The following is a 14,135-nucleotide window of genomic DNA, read 5'->3' as shown; positions in this document are numbered from 1 at the left end:
GTATAACATAATACAACCACCTTAGACAACTAGCAGTTTATTATAAAGTAAACAAATACCTACTGTTAGGCACGGCTGGGAAGACCAAAATTGGTCTATTAGAATTTATTTGTCGTGTTTGAGCTGCAGGAGGTCAGGTTAGAAAAGACCATAACCTCTCCAAGCAAAATGGGTATGGAGTTGTATAGGAGGGGGTAAACGAGGCTGGTCCCCTTCAATACTTCAGGGTCTTTTCATTCCTTTGTCTCTCATAATAAAGGGTTTCGGGGCATGACTATGCCTTCCTGCTCCACATCCTGGCTCCCATGCCACAATCCAGAATGCCCAGGCCCAGTTGATCATAAGCCCCTAGGAGACAAACTCAAGTCAGCAGGTGCAAGGCACAAAGCAAGACAAGATGGCTTCTAGGATAAGATGGTTTCTCCAAGTCTAAGGCAAATACAAGCCAGCAGGCACAAGGCACAAGACGGCTTTTAAGATAAGATGGTTCAAGCTGGCATGTACAAGGTACAAATGGCTTTGAAGATAAGATGGTTTCTGCTCCTGGCCTAACGATGCCCTATTCCGCGACCCAGTAATTCCATTTCTAGGTAGGTACTTACCCAAGAAAAATGAAAGCACACATCCATAAAGACTTGTGCAAGAATATTTATAGTAGCTTAACTCAAATAACCTAAAGCTGGACAGAACCCAAACATCTATCAACAGGTAAACAGATAGACAAATTGTGGTATATCCATACTGTGGAATATTGCTGAGCTCTACAACGAAATAAACTATGGGAATGAGTCTCACAATCATTAAGCTGAGAGAAAGAAGCTGGACACAAAAGAGTATGATTCCATTTATATGAAGTTCTAAAGTAGGTGAAACTAATCTCTGGTGAAAGAAATTATCTTGCCTTGGGGGAAGGGTAGGGACTGCCGGTGAAGGCCATAAATGAACTGTCTGAGATAATGGAAGTGCTTTACATCTTGAGAGGGGTGTGGATAACCAGGGTAGCTGTTCATCAAAACTCATTGAACCATAACAATTAAGACCTGTTCACTTCACTGTTTGTATTATTGTATGTAATTTATACCTCAATTTTAAAACAGTAATAGTCATATTTTGGATCATCTAGGTAACAACCTTCGTCTGAGTCAACAATTTCCAGGATACTGGATTGAGGTAGTGTTAACCATTGCATTGGAACTGAGTGAAGAACTAAATGGACAGTATATAAATTTCTAAACTCATCGAGATCTAAGAAATCAAGATCTTTTTCCTTGGTAGGGTATGACTACGTTAGTTAAGTTTGAGAAATATATCTCTAAGTGATTATGATACCCAAGGGCAAGAAAAAGAGTTTTGTTTCTTCTTTTTTGCAGCCTTCCCTCTTTTTGTAAACTACCCTCTGCTTCGGCCATCCAAGCAGTTCCCATTTCTGTAACTGGGACACCCACATGAATGGCTTTGACCCAATCTCTTTCCCAAGCTATAGTTTCTCCATTCCAAATGCATAAAAGGAATCTTTACCTGTATGTTCCTCTGGCATATCAAACTCATAGGTTCGAGAAACTAAAAATAAATTTCATATTGATTAACCATCTTGTTCCCCAACCCCAATCTTCCTCTTAACCTCCCAGGTTGGTGTGAAAGATACTATTATACTAATTAACTCAGCTAGACTCAAATATGCATATGGTAACTTATTAGGGGACGAACATAAATTAAAAACGAACCATTAAAAACATGAAGGCTGGATTCCTACTTATACTAATAAATTCTTGACAGATTAAAAATGTCTAACTAAAATGTGGAACAAAAGTACTAGAGGAAAATGTGTAGCATAATCTTGCAGTGCGGAAGCCTTTGTTAAAAAGTTTTGAAGGTTGTCCTGAAAGAAAGGGTGTATGGAGCCACACGCTAGCCAGAAAAAAGACCAGGTTCTGGGGCGTGCAGTCTACACCAGCAGCACAGGACTAGATGGAGAAGACAAACATACCCCCATCCTGGGATGGACGGGGCTCTTTTATACGAGTTTGGGGAAGACAGATTAACTTGAATTGAAAAGATTTACACTGGCTATAGATGGGTGGGGGGATGAGTCGGAAAAGGTGACGAAGGGACATTTTGGGATATTAATGGAGTGAAGAAGTATAATCCTCCCCTTAAAATTACTGTATCTTGAAGAATAATAGAAGGTGCTACAAAGAATAAAGGCAGAAGTTGTGAGTACACATGTATTCAAGTTGGCAAATTTAATAGAGGACAGATAAGGAAGTTCCTGTCCAACGGCTTCAATTTTCAGTTAATTATGTAGCGATGCCATCAGCTGAGGGTGGGGAGGAAGGAGGGGAACTTGAGTCAGAACTTTGACGAGAGTCCTGAGCTAAAACATTTATAACCTTTTAGCTAATGTAGGGGAATTAAAATTTTGTATTATAAGCATTTTCAAACTTACACAAAAGTGTAATGAATAGCCTAACGAACATCCTTATACTTTCTATCCAAATTTTGTTAGTTCTCTTCTCACCTAAATCAGCCCTACTTTTTTTTTATTATTTTTTTTTTTATTACACCTTTAATTTTTTAGAGCAGTTTTAGGTTCACAGCAAAATTGAGGGGAAGATGCAGAGGTTTCCCAAATATACCCTGCCTTCATGTCTGCACAGCGTCCCCCACTATCAACATCCCCTACCAGAGTGGTACACGTTACAATTCATGAACCTACATGGACACATCATTATCACCCGAAGTCCACAGTTTACTAGGGCTCACTCTTGCTGTTGTACATTCTATGAGTTTAGACAAATGTATGACATGTATCCATCATTGGGGCATCATATAGCGTATGTTCACTGCCCTATAAGTCCTCTGTGCTCTACCTATTCATCTCTCCCTCCCCTCAACCCATGGCAACCACTGATCTTTTCAATATCACCAGAGTTTTGCCTTTTCCAGAATGTGAGAGTTGGAATCATACAGTATGTAGTGTTTTCAGACTGGCTTCTCTCACTTAGTAATATGCATTTAAAGCTCCTCCTCCTTGTCTTTTCATGGCTTGGTAGCTCATTCTTTTTAGTGCTGATTATTATTGCATTGTCTGGAAGTACCAGTTTATTTATCCATTCATCCAATGATGGATATTTAGGTTGTTCCCCTGTCTTAGCTATTGTAAGTAATGCTGCAATGAACATGGGAGTGCAAATATCTCTTTTGAGATCCTCATTTCCATTATTTGGGATAAATACCCATAAATGGGATTGCTGGATCCTATGGTAGTTCTATTTTTTGTTTGAAGAAGAACCTCCATACTATTTTCCGTAGCGGCTGCAACATCTTACATCTCCACTAACAGTGTACAAGCATTCCAATTTTTCAACATTCTTGCCAACACTTATCTTTCGTTTTTTGATAATAGCTATCCTAACAGGTGTGAGGTGATATCTCATTGTGGTTTTGATGTACATTTCCCTGATGATTAGAGGCCCTAGGCATTGCATCTTTTTATAAATCCGCTGGCCATTTGTATGTAGCCTTTGGATAAATGTTCAAATTCTTGCCCATTTTTAATCAGGTTATTAGTTTTTTTTTGCTATTGAGTTGTAGGAGTTCCTTATATATTTTGGAAATTAACTCCTTATCTGATATATAGTTTGCAAATATTTTCTCGAATTTTGTAAGTTGTTTTTTCACAGTTTTCCTTTGTTATACAGAATCCTTTTAGTTGAAGTACCACTTGTCCATTTTTGCTTTTATTGACTGTGATTTTGGTATCACAACCAAGAAATCATTGCCAAGACCAATGTCAAGAAGCTTTCCCCTTAACAATTTCTTCTAGTAATTTTACAGATTAAGGTCTTTAATCCTTACATTTAGGTCTTTAATATTTTTTGAGTTGTTTTTTGTGTATGGTTTACGATAAGGTTCAAATTTCATTCTTTTGCTTTGGACATCCAGTTCTGTTGACACTATTTGTTGAAGAGACTATCCTTAACCCATGTGTATTCTTGGCACTCTCAGCTAGTTTCTGGATTTCTCACAAAGGGAATGTGTTTCTGTATCATTGTTGAACCAGTGTCTATGGAGGGAAGGAAGGTCTAGGTTTTTCTAACACGTAATCTTGGTGATGTCACCTCTCAACTTGGTGTATCTTTTAATACCCTTTTACTTTTCAGCTATTTTTGTCTTTAAGTTTGAAGTGAATTTTTGTAGGCAACATACACTCAGTCTTGCTTTTTAATTTGATGATTTCTGTATTTTAATTGGGATATATAGACCATTTATTTATCTTTAATGTTGACTATTGATATGGTTAAGTTTAAATTCACCGTATTGCTATCTGATTTCTATTGGCCCCATTTGTCCTTTGTTTTCCTTTCCCTCTTTTTCTGTCTTCCTTTGAATTAACCGAATATTTTTTATGATTCTGTTTTATGGGCTTATGGCTGCAAGTGTTTTATGTTAGTGATTGCTTAGTTAGGGTTTATATTATTAGCTATCACAACCTATCTTTAAGTAACATTATACCACGCTACATATAGTGTAAGAACCTCACTATCACCAAATTCCATTTTCTCCCCTCCTGGGCTTTGAGCTATTGCTGTCGTGCTCAAGTTTTACTATGAGTACACTCCAAACTATGTATTTTGTTTAAATAGTCAATTGTCTTTTAAAGAGACTAAAGTAATACCGCGTTTCCCCGAAAATAAGACCTAGCCAGACCATCAGCTCTAACTCATCTTTTGGAGCAACAATTAATATAAGATCTAGTATTATATTATATTATTATATTATAAAGATCCGGTGTTATATTACATTAAAATAAGACCAGGTCTTATATTAATGTTTGCTCCAAAAGATGCATTAGAGCTGATGGTCCGGCTAGGTCTTATTTTCAGGGAAACACAGTAAGAAAACAGTCATGCATTTACCCATGCAGTTATCATTTCTGGTGCTCTTCATTCCTTAGTGTAAACTCGTATTTCCACTTGGCATTATTTTTCTCCTGCCTAAAGCACTTGCTTTAAGATTTTTTCTAGTGGTGATGGAGATAATTTTAGTTTTTTGTTTTGTTTTGTTTTATGTCTGCAAATCACTTTATCATCTTTGTTTCTGAAAACTATTTTTGTTGAGATAGTTCTAGGTTGATAGTTTTTATCATTGCATTTTAATAATTTGATTGTGATGTTTCATATTTCTTGTTCTTAGGGTTCATTGTGTTCCTTGGCTCTGCGGGTGGATAGTTTTCATATTTGGAAATGTGTCCACCATTATTTCTTCAAATAATTTTTCTATCCCTCCTTCTGTCCTCTGGGAACTCCAATTACGTATATATGCCTGCCTGTAGTTGTCCCAGAGCACCTTGGTGCTGGTGTTCTTTTTTTTTCCTACTTTCATTTTTTAACAATTTAAGTATACTTGGTATATAATATTAGTTATATTAGTTTCAGGTGTACAATATAGTGACTCAACATTTTTATACCTTACAATGTGATGATCCACTAAGTCTAGTACCCATCTGTCACTGTGAAAACTTATCACAATATTAGATTATATTCCTTCACCTTTTTTAGACACCCGTATCCCTTTCCCCTGCTCTGCTCACTTTTTGAATCTTGTTTCTGTTTCATTTTGGATAGGTCCTGCTACTGTTTTCAGCTTCACTAATCTTTCATTTTGCAATATCTAATCTACTGTTACTCCCATTGAGTAGTTTAGTTGTTATCTTTATAAATTAGATTTGGACTTTTTTTTTAATGTTACATGTCTTCTCTAAACTGTTGGTATATATGGGATAACTGTTTTGATGTCCTCTGCTAATTCTAAGCTCTGTGTTAGTTCTGGGTTGATTATTTTCTTCATTATGGGTGATGTTTCCTGCTTCTCTGTATGTCTGGTAGTCTTTCAACTGGATGTTAGAAACTGTGAATTTAACTTTTTGGGTGCTCGATATTTTTACAATCCTACAAATATTCTTGAGCTTTGCCCTGGTATGTAATTAAGTATCTTAGAAATAGTTTGATCATTTTGGGTCTTCCTTTTAAGATTTGTTAAGTGGGACCAGAGCAGTGCTCACTTTAGGACTAATTACAAGTATAGTTCAGTGATATTGTGGGTTTGGTTCCAGAACATCATAATAAAGCAAATATTGCAATAAAGGAAGTCAAACAAATTTTTTGGTTTCCCTGTGGTGCATAGAAAAGTTATGTTTACACTGTACTCTAATCTATTAAGTGTTTCATATCATTGTGTCTAAAAAAAGTACATACTTTAATTAAAAAATACTTTATTGCTAAAAATTGCTAACCATCATCTGAGTTTCAGAAAGTCATAATCTTTTTGGTGCAAATAGACTTGTTTGACATGGGGTTGCCACAAACCTTCAATTTATAAAAAAAGCAGTATCTGCAAAGTGCAATAAAGTAAAGTGCAGCAAATCGAGGTATGCCTGTATTTCCCAATACTGAGGTGTCCTGCGGGAGACCCTGCTAGCTGCGCCATTTGTCATGCGGGGGACCCTGCTCGCTGCGCCATTTGTCGTGCGGGGAGGCCTGCAGGGTCTCTGGTCCCGCTCCCCACATAACGCAGGATATGGTGAGGCCAAAAAGGAACACCCACGGAGCCATAGATGGGGGAGTCATACCACTATATTCTCTCTGGCGGCACTATACTCTCACTGGAGGCTGGATCCACACTGTCCGCAAACCGCCATCCACACTTGCCAGCCCAGCCACCATCTTCTTGCTAGCCCCCATTCTTCCTCTCTCTCCATAGCCGCAGCAGTTATATTAGCGGCTATTTGGCTAACTGGCTACAGCTGACGGCCAATCAGCCACAGATGACGGCCATCTACTACCCGAGCCAGCACTCCTCCACGTGAGGCCGAGAGCCTGTAAACTACTTTCTGGGGCTCTGTCCCCACATGAGGCTAAACCTTTCTGTATATCCTACTCAATGCCCTATAAATCATGACTTGGCTGGAGGGAACAGGCAGTATTTCTAGCCTTGTCTGAGCTTCGAGAATTGTTACTTCTAAATTGTTGGGGGTGGTTCTTTCCCAGGCTTCCGGTAGTTTCCTCACCTGCATGAGTAGTAAATACTTGACAGACCCTTTGTAGATCTCCAGAGATCTCTGTGTGTACAAGTTTTTCCTTTCTAGTACTCTGTCCTACAAATTCTAGCTACTTTGGACTCCCCAGACCTCAGCTCTGTTTTTTCAACTCAGGTAGTTGGGTGGACTCTGCCTGGGTTCCCCTTCACTACATCATCGTTTGGAAATTCTCTCAAGGCTATAAATAGGGATCAATTGCACAGCTCACCTTGATTTTTCCCATCTCTCAGGGATTTCTGTCTTTTGTTGTCTTACGTCTAACATCTTGAAAATCATTATTTTGTATATCTTGTCTAGTTTTTTGATAGTTTTAGGTGTGTGTGCACATACGGGTACGTGCATGTGCACGCGTGTGTGTGTGTGTGTGTGTGTTTTGTGTGTGTAGGGTAGGGGGAGGAGCAATAAATCCAATCCCTGTTACTCCATCTTGGCTAAAGGGAGAAGTCTTGAATTATTTCTTTTTATTAGACAAGTTTCCTAATTTCTACATTTCCTCTGAACTCAATTCAAATATTTAAAAATTCAACTATGTATTAAGATCCAAAATAATTTATTATGAAAATCTATTCTAATAGTCTTTGTTAGTCCATCAATGAAAAAATATTATTAAAAAGGTGGCTTATAATATACTTTTTAAATCAGACATTTTGGATAGAGAATCACCATTCTTAAATAGTATACTACCATTTGTAATTCTAGGGACAAGGTGGAGAGGGGAGGGCAGAAACAATAAATACATCTTAAATAGCATTAATGTAACTTCACATAACACAAGTTGAATAATTGGATTAATGACTTAATGTGTGGTTTTTATTTCATATTACAGAAATACTGATCAAATACCCAGTTGTCAGGCCTATGCCAAGGAGTATAAGAAAAATTCTCTAAAGAGGTTAAGAGCAGAGTTTCTCAGATTTTCAGTGTATCTAAGAATTAACTGAGTATTTTGCTTAAAAGGCAGATTTTTCATGACAAACCCCAGATTTTAATTTAGTAGGACTGGGATGGAGTCTAGGAATCTGCAAATTATTGACTAACCCAGTGACTCTGATACGAGATAAAGAGATTACTATGGAATTAAGTGTGCCCTTCTTACTTGAACTGGAAAAATGACGATGGGGAGGACAGAATGAACCTTATTAGAAGAATCAAAGTAGAGGAAAGAACAAGGCAAGGTGTTTTATTCTAGCTTACCAGGTTCAGGTTAGAAAACCCCTTCAGTATCAACCTACAAAACCTGTGGATTAGAATCTTGAAACCATCTCAGGTTTCAGAATAGGGGGGGTAATAATATGAGAGCGACTTTAAAACAAATGTTGATTTGCTGGGATGAGTTCTAAAGTTGGAAAGCCAGGTAGAAGGTCTAGAATGAGGTGACAAAAATGAGCATTGAGGAGGAGGTACTGACAACAGAAAATAAAATGTCAGAAGACATTGATAAAAATGTTGAACTTCCTTTCAGATACCTAAGGATAGGAAGTTCATACTAAATACATTAAAAAAATATTCATTACAAACGTAATGATAGTAATAGCAACAACAATAAAAATAATAAGAATAAAAGAATCTTCAACAGGTTTTTCAGATGTTTACTTGCATGATTCTTGAAACTCCACAGGAGCTCAACAGTAGTTTGCATTGCCTGGAAGGATTATTAAAAAGAGGTATTAGTATTCTCAATTAAAATTAAATCATCAGTCACTATAAACTAAAAACAGGCATCTCCTATCCCCTGTGAGGCAGATGAAGCAATGTTTGCATTCTGTAGCATAATTTTATTTGTATTTCTTCATTCCCTATTTCAATCAATTTTCATTTATTGTCAACAATACAAAGATTCACACAGTCAGTAAAGAGAACACCTATTTCTTCAAAACTACAAATCAGACATTTAGATTAAAATGCTAAGAGTATGTTAGAGGGAATAATTCTGGTGCGAAGCAGGTAGGAGAAAAAAAGTCAGACCAGGCTTCAAGAAGATGGAGTCTGAACGGGGCTTGAAAGACAGGTGCGATCTGGATATATGGAAAACGGAGAGTATTAGGGAGGAAAGAAAGGGCATTTTACAAAAAATCTCGGAAAGACTTTCTTTCATATCAGAAATTGTCAACAAATTTTCAGTTCATAAAAATGGACAACGTACTAAATGTTATAAAAGCTAATCTGAAGGAAGACGACACTTTTATACATTTACTCATTTCTTACCTTCTTTTAATGGAGTTTTGGGAGCAACATTTTCTTTACTTTCATAAAGAAAAGCCTTTGAAGGATCAAAGTGCTTGATACCCAGCACTTTATTCAATTCCTCCTGAAGTTTTCTCTGGCTTTGTTTATTTTTAGAAAGCTGACAGCGGAGTTTTGACACCTCCTATGTCAGAAAAATAAAGACAATGAATAATTACTTAAGATCATGTTAGTGAAATGTGTTACCAATGTTACCGACAAATTCTACAGCTGCTCAGGTATCACACCAAATGGTAAAAATGACTACTAGGTATAGACTTTAAGACCACAAATGACAAGATGACTCGGAACAGCTGTGACAAAGGAGGTAACGAGTGATTTAAATCTTCTGGCCCCTCTACAGGTACAAAGCTATGTTTCTGGTAAAAGTTCATCTCTAACTTAAATGCTGAGATGCACTTCCACCACGACAGCATGAGGAGCTCTGCTGATTTGCTTCCTAGTGAAACTAAAAATTAGAAAACAGCAACCATGTAAAGCCTCTAAAACTGATGCTAAGGCAAAACAGCCAAGGAGGAAACATCTATTCAAACAAATCTATACAAATGTGTTAAGAAAGGCAGGTATCTGAACCAAGCCTGCTCCCTCTCGCCCCACTCTCAGCTTCAGAAGATGGAAACTCCACACCAAACTTCTGCAGCCAAGAACACAGCAGCCTGTCAGAGGCGTTTCCTGCCGGGAAGAGCAGGACATCAGCATTTCTCATCTTGCCCTCCGCCACCTAATGTGCTTGAGAGGTAGAGGGTCCTTTCTCCCATCGAACAGAGGCTTTGCCTTAGGTGCAGAGTGGCGAAAATGTTTGGACCTTGATCATCCCTGTCCTGGTTCATAAGGTGATGGTGCCATGCCAGGTCGGGCCAGCTGAGAGAACCTTAGGGTGCTCCCCACCCCTTCTCCCTCATGTCCACAGGGCACTCAGATCCGAGGGCAAAGGTATCACTCAGAAAAAAGTGTGCCGTTGCCCACAACTCCAGTTCCAGAGCCCAGCCTCAGAGACTCTACCTGAGGGTAAAAGCAGGCTGTAAAACACAGAGCTCCTAATTTCTTCCTAAAGGAACTGACTTCATTTGCAACAGTGCTGGGAGGAGTTCAAGCCAAAGGCTGCTCTAGATAATGGTACAGGTGGGGGTGCAAGAACATTAGAGTGATTCAAAATATAGGCTAAACTGTAGGTGGTACAATTTGTAGGAGAGCATTGGTAAATAAGACAGCTGGGAGAAGCCCTTGTGGAGTCAGAACACAATCAACCACTGACCTCAGCCACAATTCCAACACAAGAGCCATAATTTGAATTCGTTTATACAGCAATTTATACCCCCAGGTATTGTTGAAAACAACAGAGCAATAAGCAACTAGTCATCTAGCAACTGGGGGAGTTTAACTGTGGTCAGCAAAAGAGAGGACGGAAGACAGCCCTACCAAGCCCAGGGTCATCCCAGGGTGATTGCCACATACCTAAAACTGAGCCTCCCTAAGCAGCAACACCAGAGGCTCAACACTACAGGCGGTAGGGAGGAAAAATAAACTCTACTAACACAATCAAGCCAATTAGGAAACAAATAACAAGATAGTAACATCACACCTGGCAGGAGTGGGCAGAGATGCTACAATATATGATCTAAATACCCACTTTCCCAGGTGTGCAAATAAACAGGAAAGCATGACCTACACATTGGGAAAAAGCAGGGAAAAACAAAACTGCCTGTGAGAGTAATCAGATATTTGATTTATCCAAAAAAGATTTTCAAGTAGCCATTATAAATATGTTCATAGAACTAAAGGAACTACAAAAAAAAAAAAAAAAAAAGGGACAAGACTTAAATCAGAATCAGAAATGAAAAGAGGGGCCATTACTACTGGTTTTACCAAAATAAGAAGGATTATAAAGAAATACTACTAATAATTGTATACAACTAACCAGATCACTTAAATGAAATGGACGAATTCCTAGAAAGACACAAACTGTTGAAAATGTCATGAAGAAACAGTTAATCTGAATAGACATATAAGAAATGAAGAGATTGAATTAGTAATCAAAACTACCGACAAAGAATAGCTCAGGTCAGGATGGCACAATACATTCAATGAAGAATTAATACCAATTATTCACAAACAATTAAAAAAAAATAGAAAGAACAAAACCCTTTCCAACTCATTTTATGAGGTCAGAATTACCCTGATACCAAAACCAGAGAGATATTACGTGAAAACTATAGGCGAGTATCTGTTGGGAATACGGATCTAAAAAATCTCCAGCAAATACGAGCAAAACGAATCCAGCAAGATCAATAGAATTAAAAAAAATACAAAACGATCACCTCAATAGAAATAGAAAAAGCATTTGACAAAATTTAATACCTTTCCATGATAAAAATACTGAAAAAAACTAGGAATAGAAGAAAACTTCCTCAACTTGATAAAGACAAAATCACAACTAATCATGCTTAATTAGGAAAGCTTTCCCCCAAATCAAGAACAAGACAAGGATGTCCACTCACACCACCTCTGTTCAACATTGTACTGAAGGTTCTAGCCAGGGAACTTAGGCAAGAAAAAAGAAATCAAAGACATTCAGATTAGAATACAAGTAAAACAACCTCTATATACAGATATCTTCTATACAGAAAATCTCAAGGAAACCACTAAAGAACTATTACAACTGATAAACAAGTTCAGTAAAGTTGCAGAATAAATCAATATACAAAAATCAATAGTATTTCTATATACTCGCAATGAACCATCCAAAAATAAAATTACAAAAACGATTTCCTTCACAATAGTATCAAAAAGGATGAAATACTTAGGAATAAACTTAGCAAAAGATGTGCAAAACTTATACTCTAAAAATTATCACATTGTTGAAATAAATTAAAGATCTAAATAATTGGAAAAAAACATTCCATGTTCATGGATCGGAAGACATAACATACTTAAGATGGCAATATGCCCCAAACTGATGGTTCAACACAATCCCCATCAGAATCTCAGATGACTTCTTTATAGAAATTAAAAAGCTGAGTCTAGGGGCCGGCCCATTGGCTCAGGCGGTTGGAGCTCCGTGCTCCTAACACCGAAGGCTACTGGTTCGATTCCCACATGGGCCAGTGGGCTTTCAAACACAAGGTTGCCTGTTCGACTCCTTGACTCACGCAAGGGATGGTGGGCTCTGCCCACTGCAAGTAAGATTGAACATGGCACGTTGAGCTGAGCTCCCAGATGGCTCAGTTGGTTGGAGCCCATCTTCTCGGCCACAAGTTTGTCAGGTCGACTCCCGCAAGGGATGGTGGGCTGCGCTCCCTGCAACTAACAATGGCAACTGGACCTGGAGCTGAGCTGCACCCTCCACAACTAAGAATGAAAGGACAACAACTTGACTGGATGTACACACTGTTCTCCAATAAAATCCTGTTCCCCTTCCCCAATAAAATCTTTAAAAAAAAAAAAGCCGATTCTAGAATTCGTATTTCAAGGGACCCAGAAGAGCCAAAACAATCCTGAAAAAGAACGAAGTAGGATGATTCATGCTTCCTGGTTTCAAAACTCACAACAAACCAAGAATAACCAAGACAGTGTGGCAAGAATAGGTACATAAATCAACAGAATCCATTTACAAGTCTAGAAATAAACCCATACATATATGGCCAACTGATTTTCAACAAAGATACCAAGACCATTCACTGGGGTAAAGAATACGCTGTTCAACAAATGGTGGGGGGGAAATTAGATATCTATATGTTAAAGAATGAATTTGGAACCTTACCTCACACTATATACAAACATTAACTCAAAATAGATCAATGGTTAATTGTGAGAGCTAAAACTATAAAACTCTTGGAAGAAACATAGGGCTAAATCTTCATGACATTGGATTTGGCAAAGAGTTGTTAGACACCAAAGAACAAGCAACAAAGGAAAAACAGATACATTAGACTTCATCAAATTTTGTGTTTCAAAGAACATCATACTGAAAGTGAAAAGACAATGTACAGAATGGGAGAAAATATTTTCAAATAATAGCTGTGATAAGTGATCAGTATAGAGAATATATAAAAAGCTCTCACAATTCATTGAAAACAAATTATCCAATTAAAAAATGGGTGAAAGATCTCAAGACATTTCTATCCGGAAGATAACAAATGGTCAATAAACACATGAGAAGATAGATGCTCAACACTAGTCATTTGAGAAATGCAAGTCAAAACCACAATTAGGTATCATTTCACATCCACTAGGATGGCTACAATCAAAAAGTCAGATAACAAGTGTTGGTGAAGATATGGAGAAATTGGATTCCTCATACTTTGCTGCTGGAAAGTAGAGAGCATACAGCTGCTTTGTAAAACAGTCCAGCCGTTCCTCAAATAATTAAACACAGAGTTACCACATGACACAGCAATTTCACTCCTAGATATACTCTCACAGCAACAAAAACATATATCCAAACAAAAACTTGTACATGTTTATAGTAGCATTATCCATAACAGCCCAAAGGTATAAACCCAAATGCCCATCAACTAACAAATGAATAATTAAAATGTAACATATGTACATAATAAAATATTATTATGTCTTAGAAGAACAAGTACTGATACATGCCACAACACAGATGAACTTGAAAACGATTATGTTGATTGAAAGCTAGTTACAAAAGACCACATATTATTATTTGATTCCACAAATAAGAAATGTCCAGAATGGAGACATTTATAAAGACAGAAAGTAGATTACTGGTGGGAGGAGTGGATGAGAAGATAGGGAGATGATAGCTAAAGAATAAAGGGCTTGATTTTGA

General features: G+C 37.6%; 1 protein-coding gene across 3 annotated transcripts in view; it reads right to left on the bottom strand.

Annotated features, from left to right (window-relative positions):
• Positions 1 to 246: 246 nt before the first annotated feature.
• Positions 247 to 14,135, bottom strand: part of HMMR (hyaluronan mediated motility receptor) — a 35,248-nt gene continuing 21,359 nt past the window's right edge. For 2 of the 3 annotated variants that reach the window (XM_088798768.1, XM_019740093.3), the window contains exons 17-18: positions 9,305 to 9,467; positions 7,880 to 8,741 (exon numbers count right to left, since the gene is read on the bottom strand). In XM_088798768.1, the coding sequence (XP_088654894.1) occupies positions 8,722 to 8,741; positions 9,305 to 9,467 (183 nt within the window). In that variant the 3' untranslated portion in view covers positions 7,880 to 8,721. Of the gene's footprint in view, positions 349 to 7,879; positions 8,742 to 9,304; positions 9,468 to 14,135 lie in introns of those variants that run through there. The other variant, XM_074313870.2, reaches the window with a different exon arrangement.

Source organism: Rhinolophus sinicus, chromosome 5 (genome assembly GCF_057876585.1).
Source record: "Rhinolophus sinicus isolate RSI-liver-muscle chromosome 5, RSI-T2T, whole genome shotgun sequence".
Classification (NCBI taxonomy): domain Eukaryota; kingdom Metazoa; phylum Chordata; class Mammalia; order Chiroptera; family Rhinolophidae; genus Rhinolophus; species Rhinolophus sinicus.
This window is presented reverse-complemented; position numbering and strand designations above follow the sequence as displayed.